The following is a 26,039-nucleotide window of genomic DNA, read 5'->3' on the forward strand; positions in this document are numbered from 1 at the left end:
TATTAAGAGTAAACAGTGACCAAACTACCATGTAACTAGGAAAGATACAAAAGGAAGAACTTGGGATAAGCAATAGAGGTTCCATGATGTAATTAAATACATGAGGCTTACAATGTTAAAGTGTTTCAGATTTAATCAGTTGAGTCTAGTCCAAAATTATATTACTAGATCAGGTTGAAAACAATACATAAAGCTGCCTATCTTGTCTCCATCTCACATTGTCATTCCAAAGCCAGTAAAACTTCAAACAGGTCAGAAATTATTGGAGTCCAATTTAGAGAAGGGTAATAATGACATAATGTCTGTAACACTCTGTTCAGCCTGCTCCTTGCTGTTCATGCATCTTAATCAGTTAATTCGTATTTAAAGTAGGGGAGAAGCAAATAACAAGGAGTTTAACTCCTCAAAAGCCTATTAAAATATCAGTACAAATGAGTTCCCACAGTCATTAAATAAAATTAATCAATAATTGGCATTTTGGGGGACAGACACCTGCTTTGCTATTTCACTGATCTCCTATGCTGACTAAGATTAAATGCATTTAATTGATCTAAATGAAGCAAGACACACACCCATAATAGTAGTAGAGCAGAATACTTATAGTAAGTTCTGGATAGAATCCTTAGAATTCTCACAAAGTGTGCTGGTTCAGCCACAACGTACTTTACATATTGTCTCCACACAATATAAATTTGTTTTACTTTAACCTGTTGCAATCTATCTTCAGGTTCACCCACAGTCTAGAATAGGAACAGCCATTTCCAGAGACACACATATTCAACCCAGATATCATTTTAAAAAATGTTTAGAAAAGGCCCTGAGCCACAGTATAGCTACAGTTCAAGACTATTTTTATCGGGTGAATTTAAATGCCTTCTAGACTAGTTTTTCCCATAGACAATTTGAAACAAAAGCATAAGGAAAAATCCCCCTTGTATGTTGATAATATTTAAGGTAATGATTCAGTTTCAAAGCTGATACAGAAAAGCCCATTATTTCAGTTGAAGCATAACAGTAAATAAGCCATATTTTAAAAAATATGCCAACATAAGGATTTCTGTATATAAACACAATCCTTCCTGAATCAAGATGCAGAAAATGCCAGCTGGGACAGGAAGAGGCTCCTGGGAAAAAGAAAAATAGAAGACTCTGCTTTTCAATATCATACCTGGGGAACCAGAAGAATACTGACCAGAGGGAATCTGTTACCCAAAGCACCAAAAAGTATGCCCACCCACCCACCCACCCAGATAGCTGAGGGAGTGAAAAGCATTCAAGAATATTTGAAGTGTTTCTCCAAAGGCAGATTTATACATTTGGGGAGCTGCCACTCTTCAAAGGACAGTCACAGAAATCAATGAGATGCAATGACTTTTCTAATCTTCCAGTCTGCTGTGTGTATGTACATGTGTGTGCGTTCAGGGATCCCACATACACTGCTTCTGAAGTCACTCCACTCCTGGACTCTCTCAAATAACACACAGAGCAAGTTAATACTGGCTATCAAGATTTATATTACCCCCCCCCCCCCGTTATGGGCTGCCTCAGGCCACACCAAAATTACAATTAATAAAGGGAGAGAAGAGTCAGAAAAATGCCTGAAGATTGTGTTTGCAAGCTGAAGGAGATTTTGGTCAAATTACATTATAAGAATTTGCAATATATGATGCAAGGCTGATACAGAAGCAGTGGCCTACCCCACAACATAGTCTGTTGTGTAAGAAGGCACTCCATCCCTAAAATTTCCGATACAGCACATCTTTATACAGCAAGAGAAATAGCTGAACAGAGGGTTGTGGCACCACATCCTTTGCCAGAGCAGCCAAATGAACAAGAGGGTACTTTTATCTTCCAAGGTCAGATAAGGGCATGTTCATGATGATATGGCCCTACAGTCACTACAATAACATATTTATAAAAGTAGCTTGCACTCTTCTCTGGAACGTACGTAAAGTTGTCCCCATTGTTGTAAAGCACAAAAGCAGCCCTTTCTCTCTCCCAAAATCATACCCCTTGAACTTCCACACCTTGGATAGGACCAAATACACATGAGTTCTGTTGCTACTTTTACCATCTTAGTTTAGGGCAAAACCAGCATCAAGTTCCTAAACAGAAATACCAATAATGCTGACCTTTGCACTTATTTTATAAATACTCAACTTATACTCAAGACACCCCACAAGCTGAAGCCAATGCCAGTGAGATACGCTTACAATTATTTTCCAAGGCATCCTTGCTACATGCCTGCGCCTGACTCCTCGTCTTCCCAGGAGAACCAGGGCCCTGGAATGCCTGCGGTCCTTATTGCCTTAATGAGGGGTACTTCCTAGGATTCTCTTGCCCAAGGAATGCACGTGCTAAATGGCTCCAAACAGTTTCCTATTACATAGGCACATACTATTACAATTAAACGCATGAGTAAATAAGTCTCTGAATATAAAATAGGACAAAAACTTAAATCAAAGGTTCAAGAAGTAGGGACTAAAAGGAGCTAATCAGTTTCACTCTCCCTTCTTCATCCCACTTGGCTCCGTCTGAGAGAGGTGATGCTGAAAAAACACGTGCTCATGACAAAAACAGGGTTATAAATATAAAAAGGAATTAATTGTCAAGCACCAGTGACATCGCCAGCTTTGTGCAGGCATGGTGAGCCGGGAAACACACCCTGAACCAGACAGTTAATCCAGGAAAAAGCAGGGGGTTCATCCGTAGCACTGCAGCTGTCTGTTGCTCCCTGGGGTTGTATTAAGAAGATTTTCCTCTGGTAGAGAAGAGTTTGTACTTCAAAAAGAAACTCACTGCCAAAAGTGAAGCCATCAAGCTGGTGTGAGCCAAATGGTTCAGGAAGTCAGAGAATTTAGTGCTCCCAAATTCTAGACTTACAGTCTGCCAGTAAAGTTGAATCCATCCTATTACTTGACAACCACCTTCAAGGTGCTGCAGAATCAGGTAAGTTTGTTTCATTATTATTTTTTAAAAAAACCTGGATGTAAAGACAGTCTGTTTGGCCTCTGCTGTGCTGTAGTGCTAGGATCCACCTGGAGGTGGTCACCGCAATTCTGTTGCCAGCTACTACTCCACTACTACTCCATAATGGCCCGGTACAGTGCAGGCTCAATGTAATCTTCACGGTAGCGTGAATTGATGACCCTCTGTCTTTTTCTTTCTTGTTTGACCTCCTTCTCTGTGAAGATCTCTGTGAAGCGCATGTCAGATGCAACAGACTGTGGGAGAGAAATCAACCAAAATAGTTACTATGAGAATGGCATTCTCGTTCTGCATTAGAGGTGGCCCAGCTGATCCCCACAAACAGGTGATCAATTGGGCTTTCAATTTCAGGACTTTTAAATGGCAGCTTCTGAAGCATCAGTTCAGTTTGCCAGTCATTAAAATAAAATTAGGGCTAGTTACAAGGGATTTTACAATGTTTCGAGAGGATCCACGATCGCTGTTTAAAATCAAGGATTGCGCCTTGCAGGGATAAAGTGCCCCCCTCATCGTAAATTAATAATTAAAATTCACCTATGCCCATAGCTACATGAAATGAACTATCTCAGGCACAGAAAGGTCTGAGTTATAACTTTACTTCTCTGTGAAAAGAACTATATGGATCAGCCTCCCCTGCTCCTTGACTCACCAGCCTTGACTTGACCCTCTTAGGAAGTTCTTCATTAAGAGTGTACACATCATCCCTCTTTGCCATCAGCTGGGAGCCATCCTCAAATTCCACCTACATCCAGAAAAATCAGGCAACTGTCAAGTGAGCACAGTAACTCATGCCTTCCTGAGTTCAGGATAATGTCCATCTTACCATCTGTCCCCTCACGGCTTCTGCATTTGTTGAACTGATGCTGAGAAACAAACACTGAATCTGCATATATGCCCTCAAGAGACATCAGGATGGGAATGGTGAAAGACAAGCTAACAAGCAAGAGAGGGGACTGTGGACTTGGACAGATATTTAGAACCATAGCACACAACCACAATTAAAGCAAGTCAAATTTCAAATGCTCAGCACAACCAATGTTCCTTAACTATGGCCAAGCTACAGCCTAGATGCCATCTGCCACTTGTACAACTGATAAATAAATTTATGAATTGAGCAGAAGTAGTAGACCTCCAAGTTAGTAAGCCATCAGGGGGGGAAAAACTCATACAAAAAGACAGGGGAGACAGAAGATAGAAGTATAATCCCTTCTCACTCAGTCCTTACCTGGTACATCTGAATAACATGCGAAGCCACGAATGTAGCTCCATAAACTTGGCCGTCTGTCCATCTCACTTGAACAACTTCACCTCCAGCGGGAGGACCCATTTGGAGACAATCTTGACTCTATCATGTGGGATAATTTTTTGAAAAAGATAAACATAATCTATTTACAAATGGGAAGCATAAATATTGCCGACTATCCAACCCACTCTGGAGAGAGTTACCAGTTGAGTGGATGAATGGGGGTTGAGGAGGCATCAGACCTTTCATTAAGTGGAATTACTGCTCTCTCTTAGTTGCTGTTAGGAATGAAACTTGTGTTACACATAGAGCATTGCTCCCTTAAATAGGCAGTTGTTTACACTTCAAATCTGGTGCTACAACTACACAGCTGTTCTACAGCATGGAACCAGTTGTGGCTAATTCATCTCCGTAGATACCTGTCTATGACCCTATTTTTTCTCAATAATACATGTAAAGGTTTAACAATAAAAAACAAAGAACACTTTATCCTTGGTGTTTCAGATATGTGCTCCTACCACAGCTGGTGTTATCTGGCATCCTTTTAAAAAAATGATGCTAAAGGTACAAAAATGCCAAGGAGGAGGAAATGGAAAATATTTGTAATAAAGCAGTCAGGCATTTTAAGTGCTCCATTCAGAGTCTACATCCTACAGCCCAAAGTGATACGCTGAGCCCTGTTCAGGTGCTTTAGAGATTTGTCCCACTTCAATGAACACTAATACTTCAGCAATGTGAACTGAGATGCAACATGAGCATACAGGAAGGTATTTCCTTAAACTATACACCCTCTAGTGGAATAGATCTTTCATTACATAGCATACCACAATGTCTTCTGGGTATAAGTTGTCACTGAAGGAGCCATCGTCAAAGTTGACCTCATAAAAGGTTTCCTTAGTCAGATTGACCACTTCACATTGGTAGAAACGCCCGTTCTTGTGCTTGCTGATCACTGCTTGCCCCACGGTAAGATCCTGAAGAGCAGCCTTGGCTCGCTGAAGAAAAAAGAAGAGCCATAGTCAAGATAAATAAAACTTCCAAGCTTATGGACCACTGATCAGGGAGCGAAGCACTTCCAATGCATTTTATGTCCAGGAAGGGTAAGATAACTTGTCCAAAGCTGTCAATTAACACAGAGCCCTAAAATGATATGCTCCTCCATTGAACAAAGGAGATCACTGTTTCCCCTCCCAAGCGCTATGTGTTTTGCTGGTGCTGCATGTCTTTGGATTCCTAACTATTTTCATCCCTGTATGGATATGCAAATGATTTTAACAGTTAAACTAAATCTAACAGCCTCCATGACCTTACCTCTGCCTGGGATGGAATCTTGTGCCTGAAACAAGTAATGAAGACCACAAAAGGCCAATCATCCGGTTGCATCATGACTCCAGCTGCCTGAGCACAGCTGACATGGAAGGATGTAGGACAGCGGCCATGAGAGCACTGCACGCAACAGCCAGCAGTTCTCTTCCGTCTCTTCTTGCAAAAAACACATTTCTGTGAACAAACCAGTTTAGGGTCAACAGATTCAAGGAACATGACAACCAGAAAAGACAGTGAGTCATATCAGCTTCAAATCTGGCTTGGATGCTACATTTTTAAAGTTTAGGTACTGAAATAAGCACACTTTATATAGGACTGATTTAGAAATATTGAGATAATTTTTCAAATGTTGTGGATATCTCCAAATTCCATATAAATGTTAACCATTTGCATCTTATGCTTACCTATGTATGTGAGCTTTGTAGTACATCAACTTTTGTTCAAGGGTTTGTCACAAAAATGGATGGACCATTAAACTCCTCATGAATCATTTTTATTGGCTTATCAATTAGCTGTCCCTCCCTGGCAGTCTCCTCACAATTCTTACAGGGCTTTCCCTTCCTCAAATAATTGCTGAGAAATTATCAAGAATGGTGCCTCCAATATCCCTGCTCTCATGTCATATCTGATATGCCCAAAAGTCTAATACCCAAATGACAAAGAACAAGCATCTCATTTAGAGCACAGGGCTTTGAACTAGTGCATAAACAAGAGTGCCAACCTAGCTGTACAACATCAGCTGAAAAACATGAAATACCTGACAACAGAAGCAGGTTATTCACAATATAAGATAAATGGGCAACAGTTAATGGACTATGATACCCATTCTAACTGTACAGTAATATGAAAGACTGAGATGAAGGCATGGTGGGAACAAAACACAAAGGCTTTTCCAAAGCATAAATAAAAACAAGTCATGAATTATGTTCATATCACCACACTACCCTGAAAACAGCAGACTAAATTTGAGACATACTTTGAGTGAGAGGGAGCTACTGTAATATCAAGAGGGTAGCAGGAAAATCTCTTAAGGAGAAGTGTGACTAAATTATCAATGCTGTCCCCACCTTTGCCTCTGCTTACCCAGTCTCAAAAGTTGTGGAAGTGTAGAAGACCTGCAGCCCTAACCTGACAGTATGTCATTTATCTGGCTCAAGTTTCCATGGGTTCTTATCTTGTATTTTTATCTTGTGAACTGCCCGGAGATCGTTTGATGAATAGCAATATATATATTGCTATTATATAAAAATATTATATAAATTATAATATAAAATTATATTTATATTATATAAATATATAAAAATAATGATATTGATGATGACAGACTCTTGAGCTAGGCAGGGACACTTGTATTCCATAAAAAACTACAGCTGGGTTTTACTTGCTGTGTCCTTAGCCAACTGCCAGTGAATAGCTTATTCATTCATCTTTACTATAAAAATGAGCAATGAATGCTTATCCCTTGTCCTCTCCCTAATTAATTACTGGTCTCCTTTCACAGAAAGGAGGTATAACAATTACTATCTCAGTGGAAAAGAACATCTTTTCCCTTCAGAATTTGTTCTCTAAATTTTCCTATGCTCTTGAAAAAAGAAGTCATCTGCATTCTTTCAAGTGAGAAGTAGATGAGAGGGTTTGGGTTCAGATGTGATAAATTCCTATTTTCAATAGGTCTGTCAGTTCTGATTTGTGTTTTATTATAGGCTTTATGTTTCATTTTTAAAATGTCAATGCACTTACTGATCTCCATCAAGTAAATACAGTACTGCACTTTCCACAAATGAACACTGCTACTCTAGAACCCTGTGAAGAATAATAGAGAACTCATGCTGTTTACTTAGCTGCAGGTAGTCTATGCCATATTGCTTTGTAAATTTCCCCTGCTATGCTCAAGGTAATTTAGAACAAAATGTAATGCAACACTGCTTGCTGATGAAAAGGGCTGTTAACCGCACACCATACATAGGATGCAGGAGAATAATGGCCCATTTCCTTGGGATAGTTTACTTTCTCCATCTTTCTCTGCAGCATAAGCAGTCTGCTCTCTCATTATAATGCAACTGGTGTGTTCAACCTGACACTGGTATGACCAGTGCTGTTGGCATTTCAGTGCCCTCTAATCTCTTGTATCTAGTAGGCTTTTGGGTCTCTCAACCCCTCATAATTACACATCTAGGAAAGATGTGTCCATCTTGCAGGCAGGAGCAAGGTGAATACTATTGACTAAAAGTTGGTGGGAAGGGCTTTGGAATGAGTAGTTTCATGGGAAAAGAGCAGGATGTAAATGCAGAAAACAAATATAATTCCAGCTTTAAGTTGCTATCTGCAACATAATACAACATAATTAACTTATAGGGTTGCTGTACAGATCACTGGAACAACGTATATGAAGTGCTTAGAAGTTACAGTATACAGGTTATGTGTTCTACTTTACATCTGTACAATTGCTTCTGCTTCTAATCGCACTCCAGCTTCATTTATCTTATTGATTTGAACAACCTTATTTTACATCCTTTATCAGAATGTTGATGGAAGAATAATCAAAAAGCATATGCTGGGATTATTGATCACTTCAAAGGGACAAAACAATCTGCCTTCTTACCAGCCGGAAGCGCTGCAGTGGTATTTTACTGACATCCACTGGACTGCGTTCTGCGATGTTCACAAACTTAGCCTCCAGAACTGCCACAGCACACATAACATGAACCCACCTGAACAACATCAGAAGATGGAGTGTTAGCACATGCTTATAAAAGATGGGCTGCAGGCGATGATGCATCTGAAACCAACAAACCTACACCCACCCCTGCCTTGTACAAAGGTTAGGTAAGCAAATGTGCTTCCTCTCAACCCACTTTGCACCAAACAGGAACTCGTAATTCCCAGATCTGTTGCTTCAAGTTAAGTGAATTATTGACACATTTTAGGAAAAAAGACCTTCCATATTCGGTTACCCAAGTAAAAAGGTAAAGGTAAAGGAATCCCTGACAGTTAGGTCCAGTTGCGAACGACTCTGGGGTTGCGGTGCTCATCTCGCTTTACTGGCCGAGGGAGCCGGCATTGGTCCACAGACAGTTTTTCTGGGTCATGTGGCCAGCATGACTAAGCCGCTTCTGGCGAAACCAGAGCAGTGCATGGAAATGCCGTTTACCTTCCCGCCACAGCGGTACCTATTTATCTACTTGCACTGGTGTGCTTTCGAACTGCTAGGTTGGCAGGAGCTGAGACCGAGCAACGGGAGCTCATCCTGTCGCGGGGATTCGAACCGCCGACCTTCCGATCGGCGAGCCCTAGGCTCAGTGGTTTAGACCACAGCGCCACCTGCATCCCTTCCATATTCAGTTACCCAAGTACTCACTTGTTATCATTGGCTTTTTGAAGTGCACCTCCCCGAAGTGAGCACAAACAGCAATCCTGACAGATAAGGAAAAAAGCCACGTGACCAAAACAGAAGAAATGAAGAAATTCTCACTTTCATCCTTGTGACAGAACCTTCCTATCTCTCTCAAACACACAAAATGCTCAGTCCTGCAGACTGTACAAGCTTATCTCTCTTTTTATTGCATTAACCACTTTTGTCAAGCTAGCATACTAAAGCGGAAGAGAAGTCAAACCAATTCTACTAGAAACCTGCGGAAATGAAGGGCTTAACATATGCCTCATGCTGGGCAGAATGCACTCAATGGGGTTGAGTTCTAGAACAAATGAAGAGGAAGTCCTCCTACACCAATGAAAATTGAAGGTGGAGGTGAAGCAGGAACTCTGCATTATTCAGCTGGATGCTAAGCCTAATACAGCATCCTAACCAAATTGTTAGGTAGCGGCTGTTACAGACCAGTTCCATTATCAGCTCAAGTACCTATAAGCCACATACTAAACAGGACCCAATTCTCTAAACCAGCAGACCAGATAATGGTTCTCAATGAGCACCATAAATATTAATTTTAACATGGAATCTCAATGTGCAACCTGACATACTGCTTTAGGGAAATTTCAAAAGAGCTACCTCAAAGAATCTTGCACTTTGTATCAGTTCCAGTATGAGGCATTCAATGGACGGGCTACCATTAAACACAGACACAAATACAGGGACTGACTGCTTTGTGTGGGGGTTGCGTTCTTGACCCCCCGTGGGCAGCAGCGGAGTGCATGTAAGCACTCCCTTTTCCAGCCACTTTTGGGGACAGCATGATACGTGCATGCACGGTCATGCATCAATTGCACGCGCCTAAAACAGGCATTGCCTATATATTTCAATAAGTAAACCTTCCAATTTCCTTTGAGACTATTCCATGAAGCATTTTCATAACAAAAACTAGCTCACAATATTATTTACATTTCAATAGAACATTTTCATGTATAGCATTCCAAAAGCTATTGAGTCAAGGCCCACACGTGTACACAATAGTTTTTTAGCAAAAGGTATGACATTCAAGATTTTCTTACCTCTTCTAAGGCATTAGCTTTGCATCTAGAGCACTTCCAGTCCTCAGTTGCTTTCGCAGGGGCTACTCCATAACAACCTAACACAAATGAACATACAAGTTCAACAGGAGAAGTATTTTTTCTCTAATAAGTGTGTGTGTGTGTGTGTGTGTGTGTGTGTGTGTGTGGTGTCCATTAATACATAAATATGGAGCAAAATGTAAGTTAAATCTAGATTATTTATTTCTTCAATGTTTTTTGAATTATTGATTTTATCCTATTTGGATTTGTTGGTAGGTTTGTAAACTGATTTCTCCCCCTTCCTTTTTTGTATTTTGATAAATTGATTTATGTTGTAAATTGCTCTGGGCACAGCTCACTGTGAAGAAGCAGCATATAACTAAACTGGCAAGCTTTTTCAGACTCTACTCTTCCTGCTTCAGTAACTTTATTTACTGATAGAATTAATCACTGCATAGCTGAATATAGCAGTTGCGTCCCCGAACACAACAGTATGGCATTCACACCAGAGGGAGAAGAAACAGACAACTCCAGAACATAAGCAGACTTTAGACTAACCATTCCATCACCCATTCAAATCATAGTAATACATATCTAACAATAGCACTAAGCCTCTTACACGCTTTTCATATTTTATTTCAAAATGGGAATACCCACATTTCTTCATGATTTACTCAACACCTAAGAACAGTCATGGGAGTAGGGGTAGGTGGGTTTTCAGATCCTGACTCTGGTCACTGTTAGGAATGAGGGGCTAAATTATTAAAACTGGGTAACCAACCAGATTTAGTTTTCTCACTATAAATCGCTAGAGACCGGAAGTGATAAGAATACCCAAAACATTATGTAGACAATTTATTGTGGCAATCCTAATAGCAGCTGATATTCCTACTGATCATTTGCTGTCTTTTTTCATGAACTCTTATACAAACTTTCAAGTGGAAGAATTTCAGAGTTCCACTACGTGTGGTGTGCAAATGCTTTCTGAATGCTTTTTTTAATCTGCTGCATAATTTCTTTGGCATGCTCTAGTTCTACTATGTGCACAGATTAGATTTCCTGTTCATTTCTTAGCTAATTCACACTAATGCAAGGTCTTCCATGCACTTGTTCATTTTATTCTCTGTAGAAATCAAGGTAGTTCCCAGAAGGCAGCTCAATAATATTTTTCAGCATCCTTCCCTGCTTTTTTTTTTTAAAAAAAGTAGCAGTGAGTTACCACAGGTCCATCTTTCCCTTTTTAAAACAGAGTAAAATGGAGGGACAGCATTTAATATCATAGCACAGGATCACACCCAGGATATTTAGTACTCACTGGCATGTACTCGAACTTGACACTGTTTGCAAGTGACCAGAAGACTGGTGCCATCTTCCTCCAAGTAAGGAGTGGAAAGGCTGACATCTGTGCTGCAGCCAGTGGTAGTAAAGCACATCTCAGGAATCAGGGGCTTAGTTCTCATCTTTCCATCAGCATCTGGAGCTGCCTGCGAGCTCTGGCCTCCACAATCTGCCTGTAAGAGGAGGAAAAAGAGTCATTTAATAGGACACCAGTTTGGAAAGGCAGTTAAGAGTGTAGGTAATAACAAAGGCCACCTACTCATTCAGTACGCTACCTATCAGGTACAGTCCTGTCCGAACACAAGAACTACAATACTCTAGTCTTAAACAGACAAGTAACACAGCCAATGACAAGGTTAGTGACAAATCAGATGTAGATTTAGTAGAATTCCCTAGTGAGAAAGAAACACAAAATATTACTGACAAAACCCCCACACACAACCCAGTAAGCCAACTTGCTGTCAGACCAAGGTACAAATGTGAGGGCATAATTTTAAACAATTTAAACAAGTAATTTAAATTTAAACAAGTAATCATGTGCCAAGATCAAGGACAGGCTAAATTAGACCTCAGTTATCTTGTACTGTAATCCCATTATAGTACCCATTCTGTTTTATTATCTTGCTCCATATTCAATGCTTCCTGGGTCACATCAAACTGCTACAGAGGTTTCTAATAGATTTGGCTCAGAGAAGCTAAACGGAAGGTGTTGATAAGGGTAGGCTCTAGCAGCTGTTGGAAACAATCCAACACGATTTAAAGAGACCCATACCCCGCAGTATTTTCACAAGTAACTCTCTATGGAAGCAAACTCTGCAAGGTAATATTGAAGGGAAGGCTTAGTGAACTCTTCCTTGTTTAAGAAAAAAGACCGCCAAACAAACTGCACAACCAATAAAATGTTACTGTACAACAGAATTAAGATCAAACAACAGATACAAAATGGTACATGCCTTTTAAGATGCATGCAAATTATTCAGACACATTTCAAGCACTTTTAAAAGGGCATTCTTGAAAACTGTATCCATTAAAACTGTGCTTTATATATATTTCACTAATCATCATCAAACCTCTTAATGGCATCACATACAAACATCCATAGCAAATCAATACAGAATTCCCGCCTTTCCAGTGACACAAAACATTTGTCAAATGAAAGCGGCAAAGCAGTCTAACATTAGATCTCTAGGTCTCCAGAGAGATCAGATGTCTGCAATGTGTTTCGACGACAAAAAACTAGATAAAGGTATTTAGCCACTAACTTGGTAAGCTCCTGATTATTCCCCAATAATAGAAAATGTATGAAACTCTGGTTTCCATTTGGGGATGCAGAGTTGATCTAGGAACTGCTGGCGGAGATCAATATATAGTTTACATTTAAGAACCATATGTGTAAGAGTTTCCACCTGATGGTCTTCACATGGGCAAATTCTTTCTCCTTCCACCATTTCCGAGAACCTTCCCCATAGGAGGTTTGAAGGATTTGAATTAAACCTGGCCAGCGAAAATGCCCTTCTTTCTTGAGGATTAAGCAAAAATTCAATATAATTGTGGTTAATTTCGTATCCCAAGAAAGTTGAAAGTTAAGAGGGGAACATGTTTTCTCTGCTGTTGCTGTTAGTTCCTGGTGTTCAATGCCCACAACCTAGTTTTTATTATATCCTTGGCTATTTTCTCTCAGCACTGGTGCACTACAAAGACCTCTAAAAGATTTGGTCTGCTTACCTGGTATGTTTGGAACAGCATGCAGACTGCACAATAGGGGGCTTGCTGAGCCATGGCTGAGTTGTACTCCTTTTCTGCCTCAAAGTTTGGAGGGCGATTCTGCCATAGTTGGCTGAGTGGCTTTGCCCATGTTTCTATCTCCTCAGTTTCTTCATCTGGTGCCAGCTGCTCTGACATCTCTGCAATAAGATACACAGGGGTCTTTCAAAGCTTACAAACCTGAGCTGCAAAATAGCCAAGTCAAGGGACTTATAGATTGTTGGAAAATTCCTTAACGATTTGACCCACTTCACAAGTACTACCAAACGACACTGGTCTCACTGTCCCCAAAAGTGTACAACTGCCCAGTCCTGCTGAAAGTTTGCTTCACCAGCAGCAATTACAAGCATGGTTCTCACACATGTGGTGCAATAGTGGAAGCTCTAGCATGATGATCCTCAAGCCTATTTAATTTATGGGATCAATAACTTGGAAGTAACACAGTACGCACTAAATGTAAATAGATACAAAAAGTGTGTTGAATTTTAGCAACCAAAACAGATCAAAGCCCTGTACCTGCCCCTAACCTGCTGGCTGAAAATTCAATGCCAGAGTAATTCTAGTTCAGTTAGCCACGCATTGCATCTTCTCAGGAATTATTAATCAAAATATTCCAGAAATGAGTAAGAGGGCATATTTCAAGGAATAACATGGGGGCAGGGATTTCGTTTGGAATCCACATTTTCTCTGTTCAAATTTTACTTCATTAGTCCACATATACACACATTGCAGTTGAAGACAAAATCTGCTTGCTTGCTTCCATCCATGCCAGTACGCATTCCCCTTTGTCTTTGTCCCTGCCTTCCAATTCATTCATTCAAATGTGTTCATTTTGCACAAATGTGGCATGCATGTAGGAAACAAGTGAGCAATACGCACACCTTTAAAAAATCAAAAAAATTGTGTCTGCCCAGCAATTTCACAAGGGCACACATCTGGGAATCCCCAATCCTCACTAGCATCCACAACAGACCTCTATTGCGGTAAGGAAACAACACTGAACTTACCATCATCACTGAGGCCATCTTTAACCAGAAGTGGGTGATGACGTGGTAGTTTGCTCAGGGGCTGGCGACGCCCTTTTGATTTTTTACGGTCTTTTACTGATCTGATGTACTCCTTTGCCATCTGGAAAAGACAGAGGTAGGTCAGTGGACATCTCTTCACAGACAACAGATGCAGCACAACATAAACAGATTGCGGGGGGCGGGGAAAGAGAATTTTCAGAACTGAAGTCAGGATGAACAGAGAGAAAAGTCGAAATCTGCAAAATGCTTTTGCTGTACCAAGCTACAGGACAGAATCTGAAAGTGAAAACAGCTTGTTTGTTTTGTGGCTTACATTCCATTACATACAAGACTTTCACTCGGAGAAAGTACTCATGTCTTAAAAACCAGAGGTGCAAATATATAGCTTTTGGACATCTAGAGTTACTTGGTGCCCAAAGCAGAAAACACAGTCCTAGCACAAATGCACACCTATTTAATATCTAGCTTATGCTTGTATTGGAAAACACTACAAGGATCAAGCTGACAGCACATTACATAAAAGACCAGTCTTAAGGTCAAGCCTGATCTGTTACACAATTCATACAATTTAGGTATCACTGATCATTAGTCTGCTTGCAGCATATGCAAGACAGCTCTTGTAATGCAATCCCAATACTAATCTTCCAATTACTTTTGCAAGTTCCTGTTCATTCACATGGGTAGTAGCACTGGCTTTTTTTCCAGAGGGCTGCTCACTGTCCATGCCACCGACTTCTTCTTTAGCATAACTGTGCACTGTGAGAACTTCAGCTTGCTCAAGAGCCTGCCTGGGGAAGTCAGGAGATTCAGAATCTGAAGAACTTGAACACATTGAAGAGCCAGACTGAGAGCTGGAGGCTGAACTCTGCTTCATGGCTGACTGGGTCAAGGCTGAAGTCACAGAATGAGAGATGGAAAGATCCAAAACAGCTGCATCTGGCTCGTCCTCTTCTAGTTTGACATTTTTCAGTTCTTCAAATTTTACTTCCGAGGAATCTGCATATTCTGGATCAAAACAATGTTTAAAGCACTCATTAGTAACTGCCAAATGAGACAAATTCCAAGTGAGGCTTCCAGAGGTGATCCATCAGGTAGCTAAGTCTGGCTATGTCAGCGGTGCCCCAGCAACCTTTTTATTCCATGACTTCAAACACCAAGAAAACATTCTAGCTCAGTGTCATCACCACCCCACCATTTCTCAGCATGCATGCTTGCACATTTCATAAGCATTTTTTCAAAAAAAATAAAATATTGCCCATTTTGAATTCTCCACCTGCATAATGTTAAAACTTGACATTAAGGGAAGAGGGAGGGGACACATATTATCCCTACTTGCATGTCCCAGCGCACATTCCCAATCTATTTCAAATCTTTTAAAACACTACATATTAGCTACCTTCTAAGGATTTTAACGATAGGCAATTTATTGTTACCACAATGAACCCTTAGGCAATTCTGTATCAGTTCCTTTACAACTTTCAGATGAACACCTCTTGATATGGGGGCTAACCACTATTCACTTTATTAATTTGTTCTAAAAGCTTTTAATGACATGGTAGTATTGGACTTCTTTTGTCAAATGACTCTGAATAACTTAAGGTGAACATTACTACAAAGAACCCATCTACTTTCTCTGTGATTGCCCCAGCTTCTTTGAGCATGTATTTTGTAGTTAGATTTAAAGGTCATGCTAATTTACTGCCTAGATTTCTGCATGTAATGCAGAAACAGTAGCCCTTTTCAATCTAATGTGTGTTGCACCTGGTACATGACACCTGAGTGATAGTGAATAAAACTGCAGCAACATGGTACACACTGATGGAGCAGTGCAATGGAGCAAGACCTTGAAGCAGTTACCTGGGGGTGCAAGCCCTTGGTCCCCTTGTTGCACAGGCTCTCTAGCAGGTCCAACAGGCGGTTCTGCCACTTCCATGTCAAACTGCACTGAACCCAGCTCTTCTTTGGGAAAGGCCTCACTTTGGCTCACCTCATGAGGAACCTCTAAGCAGACGCGGTGCCGTTTGGTTCCAATGCGATGCTTGGGCATGCTGCAAAAACAAGTCTTACAAGTTAAGCACAACTGAACCCAGCACAGCAAGTTGCTATCTCTCAGGACTAGTTGATTAATGGACTTCCTGCAAAAATAAAGAAATGCATGTATCACGATGGAGACAACAACCAAGAAGGGTGATAGAAACCATACCACACTCTGCCACAGAGTAAATGGACATTCATTGACATCAATGCTTGGAATAAATTTTACAGCATTTCCTCCTCAGCTTTAAAAAGATCCCTGTTTTACATAAAGGTCCTGAGAGACTTAACTATTATGTAGCCATGGAGTAGCCATATTCAATGTAGTGTATCCATCACAGATACAGACTTAAGGTGAAAAGGCTGTGAAAAGGCAGGGTAATCTAGTCAGATGTTTGCAATATATTAAATCAACTCAGCTTTTTCTGTAAACTGCTCCCTCACAAGCCTACAGTGAAAATATATTTAAAGAAAATGCTGATCAAATAGCACTAAGTAGCCTTCTCAGCTATATGCTTTTTATTTCCTGCACTCATCTAAATATTCATCACCCCTCTGTGAGCCAGAAAAACATCAAAACAAGAATTTGCTGATGGCCATGTCTTTAAGTAGGTCGATCATCACTTTTGATCAAATTTGTTCATAGGAAAGGAAGGTAATATCCAGCTCCTGAATTGGCCACTTCACAATTTCTGTGTACGGTATAAAAAAACAAACATACCTCTTCTTCTCTGTATCTTCCTCTGCTTTGCATCCTTCTTCAGGTTCACTTTCCTCAGGACATTGCTTCTCCTTCTTAACTTTCTGGAGGAGCTCTCCTTTAAGGAACTCAGCTGCCTCTGGAGTTGGTAGTGTGTGGTCAATGACAGTTGCATCTTTCCCTGCTTTCCAAAGCTTGTAGCGTTCTGGCTGGTATTTTCTCACAAAGACATCCATGGAGATTTTGACCATGTCCTTTCGGCATGAACACTGCATGGAATAACAAACCAAGTGAGGCCACTTCTATTTCTATTTCCGTCCAATGTTACTTTACTCTGCTACCATGTTTTCCCTCCAATGATTTCACATACCATTCCCAGTCAGAACTAATAAGCAGGTACTAGACTTGAGATTGAAAATAATCATGTGCAAAAAGGGAGTGGATGTATTTGAGGAGTGCTGGGTAATAAGTGTGTACATCCAATTCATGTCTAATATTCTTAATATCAAAAGTTCAACACCAGTTGTGAGCTGTATTCTGACATCAACACATTCGTTAGTTGGTGTAACAAATGATTAATGATGAAATAAAAAAGGACCCAGTGAATGGCCTAGAACCATTTGTAGCTGCCCCACTGCTCTGATCAGTGTGCAGCTCTGATCAGACCCTTGGATGGGAGAGCACTGGGAGGTTCAATAAAATCTCTCTCTCTCTCTCTCTCAAAACATATATAAAGTGTACTGGGAAACTCAACAAGTCTCATTACCACATTGTTATTTCACAAGCCTTGTGCTTTACACAGTAGATGAAGCAAGATTTGCCTCTATTTGGGGGACTATGCAGGAGCAGCCAGAGCAGTGGTGCCATACAGCTGCCCTGACGCTACTTGTGGCTACTTACTTGGCTATTGTGGGGAAAGATGGAAGCAAGATCAGAGCCCTCACTATACCAACAATCACTGCTGCTTACTAGAATGGGGTAGAGGTGTAAAGGACTCCAAAGTTCTCTAACCAAGTCCTCCCACTGCACATTTTTAAGCATAATCAATCTTAGAAAGACTAAACTGGCTGATTCGACTTTGCAGCCCAGAATCATCAACAAAAACCTTTGTTATAAAAATACAGTAGTTCCAAGATCCCTATTCGAAAAATCAAGCTGTTAAGTAGGGATTTTTTTTTCAAGCAGCAAGCAAATTGACACCTACTAGTACAGACTGCTTTCCATACTCAATCCACCGAAGTGTAGCAAAATTAGTAGATTCAGCACAGTTGAAGCCATGATTAAAACCAGCATGGTATCCATAAGGAAAGGTTATCATGAATTCACCTGCTTCTTGGGTCACCTATAAGACAGGAAGGCCATTTAAGATTATCTGCATTTTGCATTATCTCTTACTTGTAAGTTCCAATACTATGAATCCAAAATCATAGGGCTCAATTACCCATTTGCTCAAATAATTAAATTGTCAAAGGCTGATTTACTTGCACTATTCACAGATTTCTAGGAGACTGAGAACTTCTGCAAATTGAACTATATATGGCATGTTTCAATCTGGACAGAAGAAGAAATGAAGTGCAATGTACATTTTAGTTAAAATTTTATTTGGCCACATGTACATTTGTAAACAAATATTTAGACAAATTATGTATCAGCTGAGACTGAGTGACTAAAATTATCTTTCAATGCTATAGTAGTGCCTTTTCCATTTCAATTAGAACTGTGAAACTGGCATTAGAAAAGAGACATGTGGCTAACCCCTATGTTAAGGGATGTTATGCTAAGTAGGCACAAACCAAGCAAATAATTTGCTACATCCCTCTGCACAGCATCAAACCCTGCACCTTATAATTCACTTGCAGAAGAAAGCTATCTTGTCCAGTAAGTTTAAGACCAGACCTTTCTAGAAATAGGAAGGCCAAAGTTTAAGGGATCTCATAAGAGATTTTGTATTTTCTGGTGTTTTCATCAACTTCTCAGAAATCCAATTCCTGTCATCTTACAAGGATCCCTGATGCTTCCTTAGATGTACTCTAAAACTGCAGTAATGCCAATGCTCCTTTCTCACCTTGTCAAATGGAATGCCGTATTTCTTCAATATTGATGGAGATATTAGGGTCATCTTGTGACGAAGGAAAGCTTCACAGCTCTGGGCACTTCCAGGAAAGAACCCTGTTTAAGTAAAGATGTTATATGTGTTCCTGGATGAAAAGGGCTGCTCACATAAATACCCTTTGGCTACATTATTTAATACTTTATTCTCGACTCTTGCTACTCAAGCAGGATAGAGACAAGACTGCAAAAAAATCAGACCATTATCATGCTCTCTCAAAGGTGACTGTACCCACTTGTTTCTAATGGAAAGGTGGACAGTCTTTCCTTATCTCATCTCATAGCACAATACGAATTATGTCACAGACTCAGAATAAGGACCAAAATAATGAAAATGGGGGAGGGGGACACCTCACAATAAAAACCCCAAGAACTAAGGTGGAGATTAATATCCATTTTTTAGACTCTTAATAGAAGCTGCATCTTGTTTGTGGGTTCCAAAGAAAGTGAAGCTAACTAGTGGATTTCCTTTAATCAAGCTGAGTAAAAAACATTTTGAAAGCCTAAACAGATTACAATTAAGACAATCAGCCTAACTTCAACGCCCCCCCTCCAAGTAGGAGTGCAGGAATAAAAGCAAACACTTCATTCCCAGATTCTAAGAATGGTTACCACCACAAAGAAATTTCCCTTCCCACACACTCATTCAGAGACCAAGTGTCTCAGCAGAGATATTTCCCAGCCCTGCTCGGTCTTTAACCGGAGATGCCGAGTACTGAACCTGGAGCTCCATTATGAAGGATATGTGCACTACACACTGGGGTACAGTCCTTCCCCACACCCAAGGTCTCTTCTCGAAATGGTTTTCCAATTTCTCCAATGTCAGGCATTGCCCAAGGAAGCCAAAACTAGCTCCTAGCAGTACAACCATCACTGTTGTATTATATACTGTATATTTATACATTTTGGCACGATTATTACAGTGATCTACTGGATTGTGCTGATGAGTAATGCTTCCTCTTTCAGCTGCAAGGACATAGCAATTGAGGAACTAACTTTTCTTTGAAGATACATGAAAAGATGAATGTTTGTCCATATCTTCACCTATGTAGTCCTTAAAAAAGAAAAGGGAGCTATGCAAGGGTAATAGTCTTCCAACATTGCTCATTTCAACATTCAGAAACTGACTGTGATTTAATAAATTTCATCACTCCACTAACCTGTCAGTTGAACTGTATGGGAACTAGGGTAAGTTGCTGCACTAGAAAAGGTTTTTCCCTCACGTGCAACAAGTTCTTCCTCCCTGCTGTTAGGTTTATAATGCTGGATTAGGGTTATTGCCATGGTAGCGTTAAAGTGAAAGTAGATCCTATGGCTCTTCAGAAACAATCAACTGCATACATCCACTGAGACAGAAAGAGATGGTTACCTTTAGCAAGGCGTTCCAGCCGCTTCCCATGCTCTGGAGGAATGGAGTACCTGTAGTCACAAACACGTTAAGTAAACAAAAAGCATAGCGGAGCTTGGGGTTGAAGAGCTTTAGATATCATAATAATAGTAGTAGTAGTAGTAATAATAGGAAATAATGGAGAAAGAATTCCAATTGCTAAGCTACCAACATTTATAGGCCAATTTTGTTCTTTTCCAAACTAAGGAAGTCAGAAAGTTTGCTTGCCCATGAGACTCTTACTAGAAATACAGAATGGTAAATATAAGTAAAGTTTATATACAAAATGCTTTTCCATAACAGGTTCTCTCACCATGACTTGGGCTCCCCAAAATGCAAGTAGTTGATGCTGTAGAGATCCATGTCCTCTGTGTGCCAGGCAAATGATGTTTTCCACATTCCAAAGTAGAGATATGGTGTATTCACCCCCTCAATAGTAATGCCACTTTCATTCTCTACTACATCAAGAATTGTATTCAGATGGCCAATATTCCAGTCATCTACATGCTGAAGAAATTAAATGAAGCCAAACAGAAACAAGCAATTAACATCTTATCAGCTGTAATAACTAATATTATTTGTCCTATATTACTGCTAACCTCTGCTCCTTGCCCTATTGGTAATTTCAGCAACAGGGACAGGTAAGTCTGCACTTGCTTCAGTGACACCCTACAATGGTTAGAGCTCAGCATCAAGGTTAAGAGTTTGTAATCACTACTGAAAACAAGGTAAACCATACACAAGTTAGAGACACCTATTCATAAGTTTGCTTCTTACCTTGTCATAGAGTGTGCCATTAACATCTGCACCATATATTGGAGCATTGAATGTGAGGTTCTTCCAGTATTTGCGTTCAAGGTCTTCAAAATCAGTATATCGAGGGGTGCAGTATCTAAAATAGAAGGCAGTTGCTTTTCACTTTCTTTTTCATAGGCATATCTCATAGAAATGTCAGAAAAAGTAGCAGTCATTTTTTTTAAAAAAAGATTAGTCTTAATAAAAATGTATTATAGAAAACAGATTAGATAAGCACTATGGATAGAGGGAATATGTATAAGTATAAACATGCAGAACTAAGAAGCCAAATGTTCCATTCTTCTTCTTTTCTACTTTTAGTAATAATGTTTATACGCTATGCAGTCAGGCTCAAGTTCTTTGCCAAAAAACTGATTTGCATAATTTGAGAAGGAAAAGACCATTAAGAAATACAGTACATGACTGGATAATTTTATCTCAATTATTCTGGTGATAATCTTTGACAAAGAACACCAGTGTTCCTGGGTGGTCAGCAGGGATAAACACAATTCCTATGAGCCACAGAACAGGACGAAACATCAGTTTCTTATGGGTGCAAGAATTGCAATGCGCAGCAGGGGATCCTTGGGGCTGACTCATGCCTTTGTGTATGAAGATCTGTTCTTTTTGTTAAAACTAAAGGACAGGTCATACATGGGCATTGCTTGGCAGTCATTTAAAAAAAGAAACTAGAGCAGGTAGTTGATGTAGTGCTCTCCATGTGTTTTGGACTACAACTCCCATTAGCCCCACCCAGCATAATTAATGGCCAGGAATTGAAGGTGTAATCCAACATCATCTGGAAGGTGCCATGTTGGCTATCACTGTGATAGACAAAATTACAGAATAGAAATGTATTTAAACTTTCATACTTATCACTATTTGCTATCCTCCTGAACTCCCGAACTGTCATAGCTTTCTTCTGGATGTTATATTGTGTGAAGAGGCCTGACTGGCCTGTGACCACTTGCTGAATAGGAGCTGGGATGTTCACATCATCAATATCATCATACCATTTGCGTGGTTTCCATTCCTTTGGAGGAACAACCTAGAAAGTTCAAAAGACAAATGATACAATGGTTCAAAATAACAAGTAAATAAAACCTGTAGAAGTAACCCAGTAAGGCATATGATTTCATAAGATATTATTCCAAGGGTACGGCTGCATATTCCTGCATTGCAGTGGGTTGGAGTAGATAATCCTCAGGATCCCTTCCAACTCTACAATTCTATGGTTCTATAATATAGTTTTCATTGGCATAATGCTTTGATATAATTAGTTGGGACTAAGCCTCATTGAATTAAATAGCTCATACTTCTGAGTAGACATGGTTAGAATTATACACTCATTAAAACGTCTCAACTTTTAATATGGGGGGGGGGAATCACCCTTCATCTCAAATATTGTTAAGCAAATAGTATTAGATAACGTGCAAAATTTCCATGTCTGACTATGAAAATCTAAACAACTCAATTTTTATCAGTGAGGAATATTAAGACCTATTTGTACTGAAAATAAGAACTATTTCCTTAGCATCAACGGCATGCAGCTGTGTATCAAAACTTTCCAAAGACACGTCTTCACTGCAAAATACATTTCTCATTAGCACTATGCTGTGGTTCTCAACAAATTACAGTAAGGCAACTTAGGCACATTTGCTCATTCAGCTTTATGTAAAAAAAATAAAACAGGCAGAAAGGGAGTGGCATTCAGGGAAAATTTGGCAATCCTACCCGTCACTAAACATAATGGGTTTGGACTAAACATGATTTTGGCTTTAGGTGTGATCTCTGGAATGTAACCCCCATGTAAGTAAGTTAACTATACACTATATTTTTCTGAATCATACTAGAGAACATTTTGAACACTTTTGTGGTCTGTTTTACCTTTGCCAGTCCAGCTCTATGAGCTCCTTGCGACTCTATATACGCAATGTAACGGCTGAAGTTTTTGAACTCTTCCATAGTTGGGTGGAATGTCATTATTCTCGCACTTGGATTCGGGTTCTCAAATTCAGATGCCATGGTTCTTGTTCACAATTGTCCTTGTCACATGTGAACCAGGAAAAAAGTGCACTAATACAAACAACCATTCAAATAACACAAATAAATAATCAAATCAGGCCTATCCAGGATAGTTTAAGCATAATATATAAAGAATGCTAAACATAAATGAAGGCATTTCCCCTCCCATTTCCCAAAGATCAATAACCCAACTATCTTGGGAGTGGAATGACAATTTTAAAAAAAAAATCCTCCTAACTTTCACCGTGTTTTACTCAACAGCTTGTGCCTCCTAAACATCCGTCACACTGTAAAAATCCCGTCAGAGAACAAGTACCAGGGTGTACTGCCAACACTACTGTTTGCGAAAGACCCCACCATTCTCACTCTTGGGATACTGGAAGGTGCTCTGATGGTTGGCTACAGAGGATACGGTATGACGATGCTTTTGCTTTTGTTTTATTGAGGGCATTTCCTGACACGGAAGCTTGAGTTACATTTCTCACCAAAGAGTTACTTTCTCCTCCAACAAAGACATTTATCAATCCTGAAAGGCCATGAAGCCTAGGGGAAAGAGGCAGCAGTATGGCTATGAATCTCATCGTTGATGGGGCCCACAAGCAGGAAAGGGTTACTACGCTCGTGTTCTTCTTCTTCTCGGGGGTACCTGGCTCTTCTCGGTGGGAAATAAGATGCTGGACTAGACAGGCCTTTGATATGACCCGGTGTTACGGCCAGCAAGGCTCTTCTTAGGAGAAGGATGTCTCCTTGACAGGGGCACGTGCGGCACTGTTTGATGGGCCGGCCCTGTTTGGTTTTGTACACACGGGAGAGAGGCCTGCCTCTCCAGGAGAAGAAAGGAAGCTGCGCCCGTCGCTGCGAGACGTGAGGGGCTTAACAGCACTCATCTTTGTAGGGGCGCCCAGGGCTGCCTCGGGCTGCGCCTGCGGTTACAAAACCCGGCCTAGGGGAGGCGAGGAAAATCGGGTCGCTCGCTTGTGCGCGGAGGCGGCGAGACCGGCCGTCCCTCACCCCTTCCACTCATGAAGCCAGGGCCTGGCACCGCACGGCGCGGCTCTGAGCCCCGAGAGAGATCAATCCAGCGGAGAGGGGAGCCCACCCTCCATCCACTCCCACCCGAAAGGACGGTCTTCCGCTGCTCTCGACGGTTCCCGTTCCTCAAACGCGACTTCAAGCCAACCGAGAGGGGCCCCACCCGGACCCGTCTCGCTCCCCACTCCCCCGTTCTCGCTACCCTCACGACTCAGTCAGTCAGTCCGCCGCCCGCCCCCGGCACTGCCACGGCTCCCCCAAGAAAGCCCCCTTAATTCGTACTCACCTACGTGCATACAAGCACCACCTCCGTCTTTGCCAAGGCCCAAGGCTCGAGTATTACCTGGGGCCGAAACCGTCCTATGCTCCGCCCCCTCCTGGTTGCGTCGGGGGCGTTTCCCAGTCACAGTCCAATCCCCGCGACCGCCTGGATCGGCGTTACCGTCTCATAGGCTATCTGCAATGCCAATCACAAAAGTCTCGTCCGCCGTCGGGCCCCCCCTTCGCCGCCGCGACGACTGGTCGGATTAGTGCCCCCTGCCGTGAAAGTAGTTCCGACGCTATTTTACGGCTGCGCGAGGCGATATTGCGACTTTGTTTGTTCGAACGACCATAGGCCGCCCCCTCCGCTCGAGTTAGTAAAGAAATCACTCCGTCTTTCTCTCGCTCCCTTTTTTTCCGCCCCTTACTCCATATTCCCAAGCGGTCTCCGCCCACAACGAGATTCACGTACTGTAATTATAATTCCGATCCAGTCAGCAAGGAGAAGTGTGTGAATCGGCTCGACCATAGAATAGCCAATCAGTGAGGAAGAGAGTCTTGTCGTTAAGCAGACTTTGTGTTTGTGGGGAGACACTGAGGGAGGGAGGGAGTCTCCACCGTTGGTGAGGGGGTTATCTAATAACCGTTTTCATATTGAAAGGAGAAGCGGCATAAGGGTTTGTTGATATAGGGGACAGCAGCGTGCGCGATACCCTGTTATTATTTTGTATTATTTTGCTTTTCATTTTACTTAAGCACCGAAAGCGAAAACATGTTGGTTGAATTTCCTCGACGCAAGGAGAAATTACTGCCGTTCCTTTATTTACTTCTCAGCGCTGACGCTGGAGCCCAATTCCAACATGGCTCGGTTTTAAACTGGCGAGGTGGCAAATCTGTATTGTTTATTGTTTTACCAAAGAGATTGTAGAATCGTAAAGCTGGAAGGGACTTCCAAGGGTCATCTAGTCCAACAGCCTGCGACTCAGGAGTCACAACTAAGGAATCCCAGAGAGATGGCCACCTCTGTTTAAAAACATCCAATGAAGAAGAGAGAGGCATGTTGTACATACCGGTAATAATTTAGTAACAATTCGGAAGTTAGCCAGGGGTTACTGGAGGGAGAAGGCTTTTTTCTGCACAGGTGTCCAGACTAAATAAGAGATAGGGAACCTACAGCCCTCCAGATATTGTGGGATTACCGATCCCATCATCCCCAGCCAGAGTGGCCAATGGTTAGGGGTGATGCCAGTTGTGCTCCACCAGCATCAGGAGGACCCTACTTTGGCCGCCTCTAAGAAATGCATGACAGACAGAATCACACCAGGGGCAATAGAGTTGCAGAAACCGACAATTGCCCAAATGTTTCTTTCTATGTTACTCTTAAAAGTGAACCTAGCAGAGGCTGGGACTGTTAATCTTTAATCATATCATATCTAATCTTTGAATGGTTTCCAGAGAGAGACTAATATCCGTAGACTGGCCTTGCAGACATAAGAAGAGCCTGCTGGATCAGGCCAATGGTCCATCTAGTCTAGCATCCTGTTCTCACAGTGGCCATCCAGA

At 41.1% G+C, this 26,039-nt stretch overlaps 1 protein-coding gene across 1 annotated transcript; it reads right to left on the reverse strand.

Moving 5' to 3' along the window:
* Window positions 1-115: 115 nt before the first annotated feature.
* Window positions 116-24,977, reverse strand: KDM4A (lysine demethylase 4A). Its single transcript, XM_028733780.2, has 22 exons — window positions 24,502-24,977; window positions 23,046-23,234; window positions 22,031-22,206; window positions 21,141-21,255; window positions 20,677-20,870; window positions 20,346-20,395; window positions 18,933-19,036; window positions 18,072-18,209; window positions 16,889-17,136; window positions 15,991-16,181; window positions 14,786-15,138; window positions 14,113-14,233; window positions 13,067-13,245; window positions 11,319-11,514; window positions 10,004-10,080; window positions 8,916-8,971; window positions 8,160-8,268; window positions 5,543-5,731; window positions 5,056-5,226; window positions 4,214-4,333; window positions 3,638-3,730; window positions 116-3,224 (listed from the first exon to the last, which is right to left on the reverse strand). Exons 2-22 carry the CDS (start codon window positions 23,181-23,183, stop codon window positions 3,084-3,086), a joined length of 3,159 nt encoding a protein of 1,052 aa, XP_028589613.2. The 5' UTR covers window positions 23,184-23,234; window positions 24,502-24,977; the 3' UTR covers window positions 116-3,083.
* Between the last annotated feature and the right edge of the window lie 1,062 nt (window positions 24,978-26,039).

This window comes from Podarcis muralis, chromosome 5 (assembly GCF_964188315.1).
Source record: "Podarcis muralis chromosome 5, rPodMur119.hap1.1, whole genome shotgun sequence".
Taxonomy (NCBI): Eukaryota; Metazoa; Chordata; class Lepidosauria; order Squamata; family Lacertidae; genus Podarcis; species Podarcis muralis.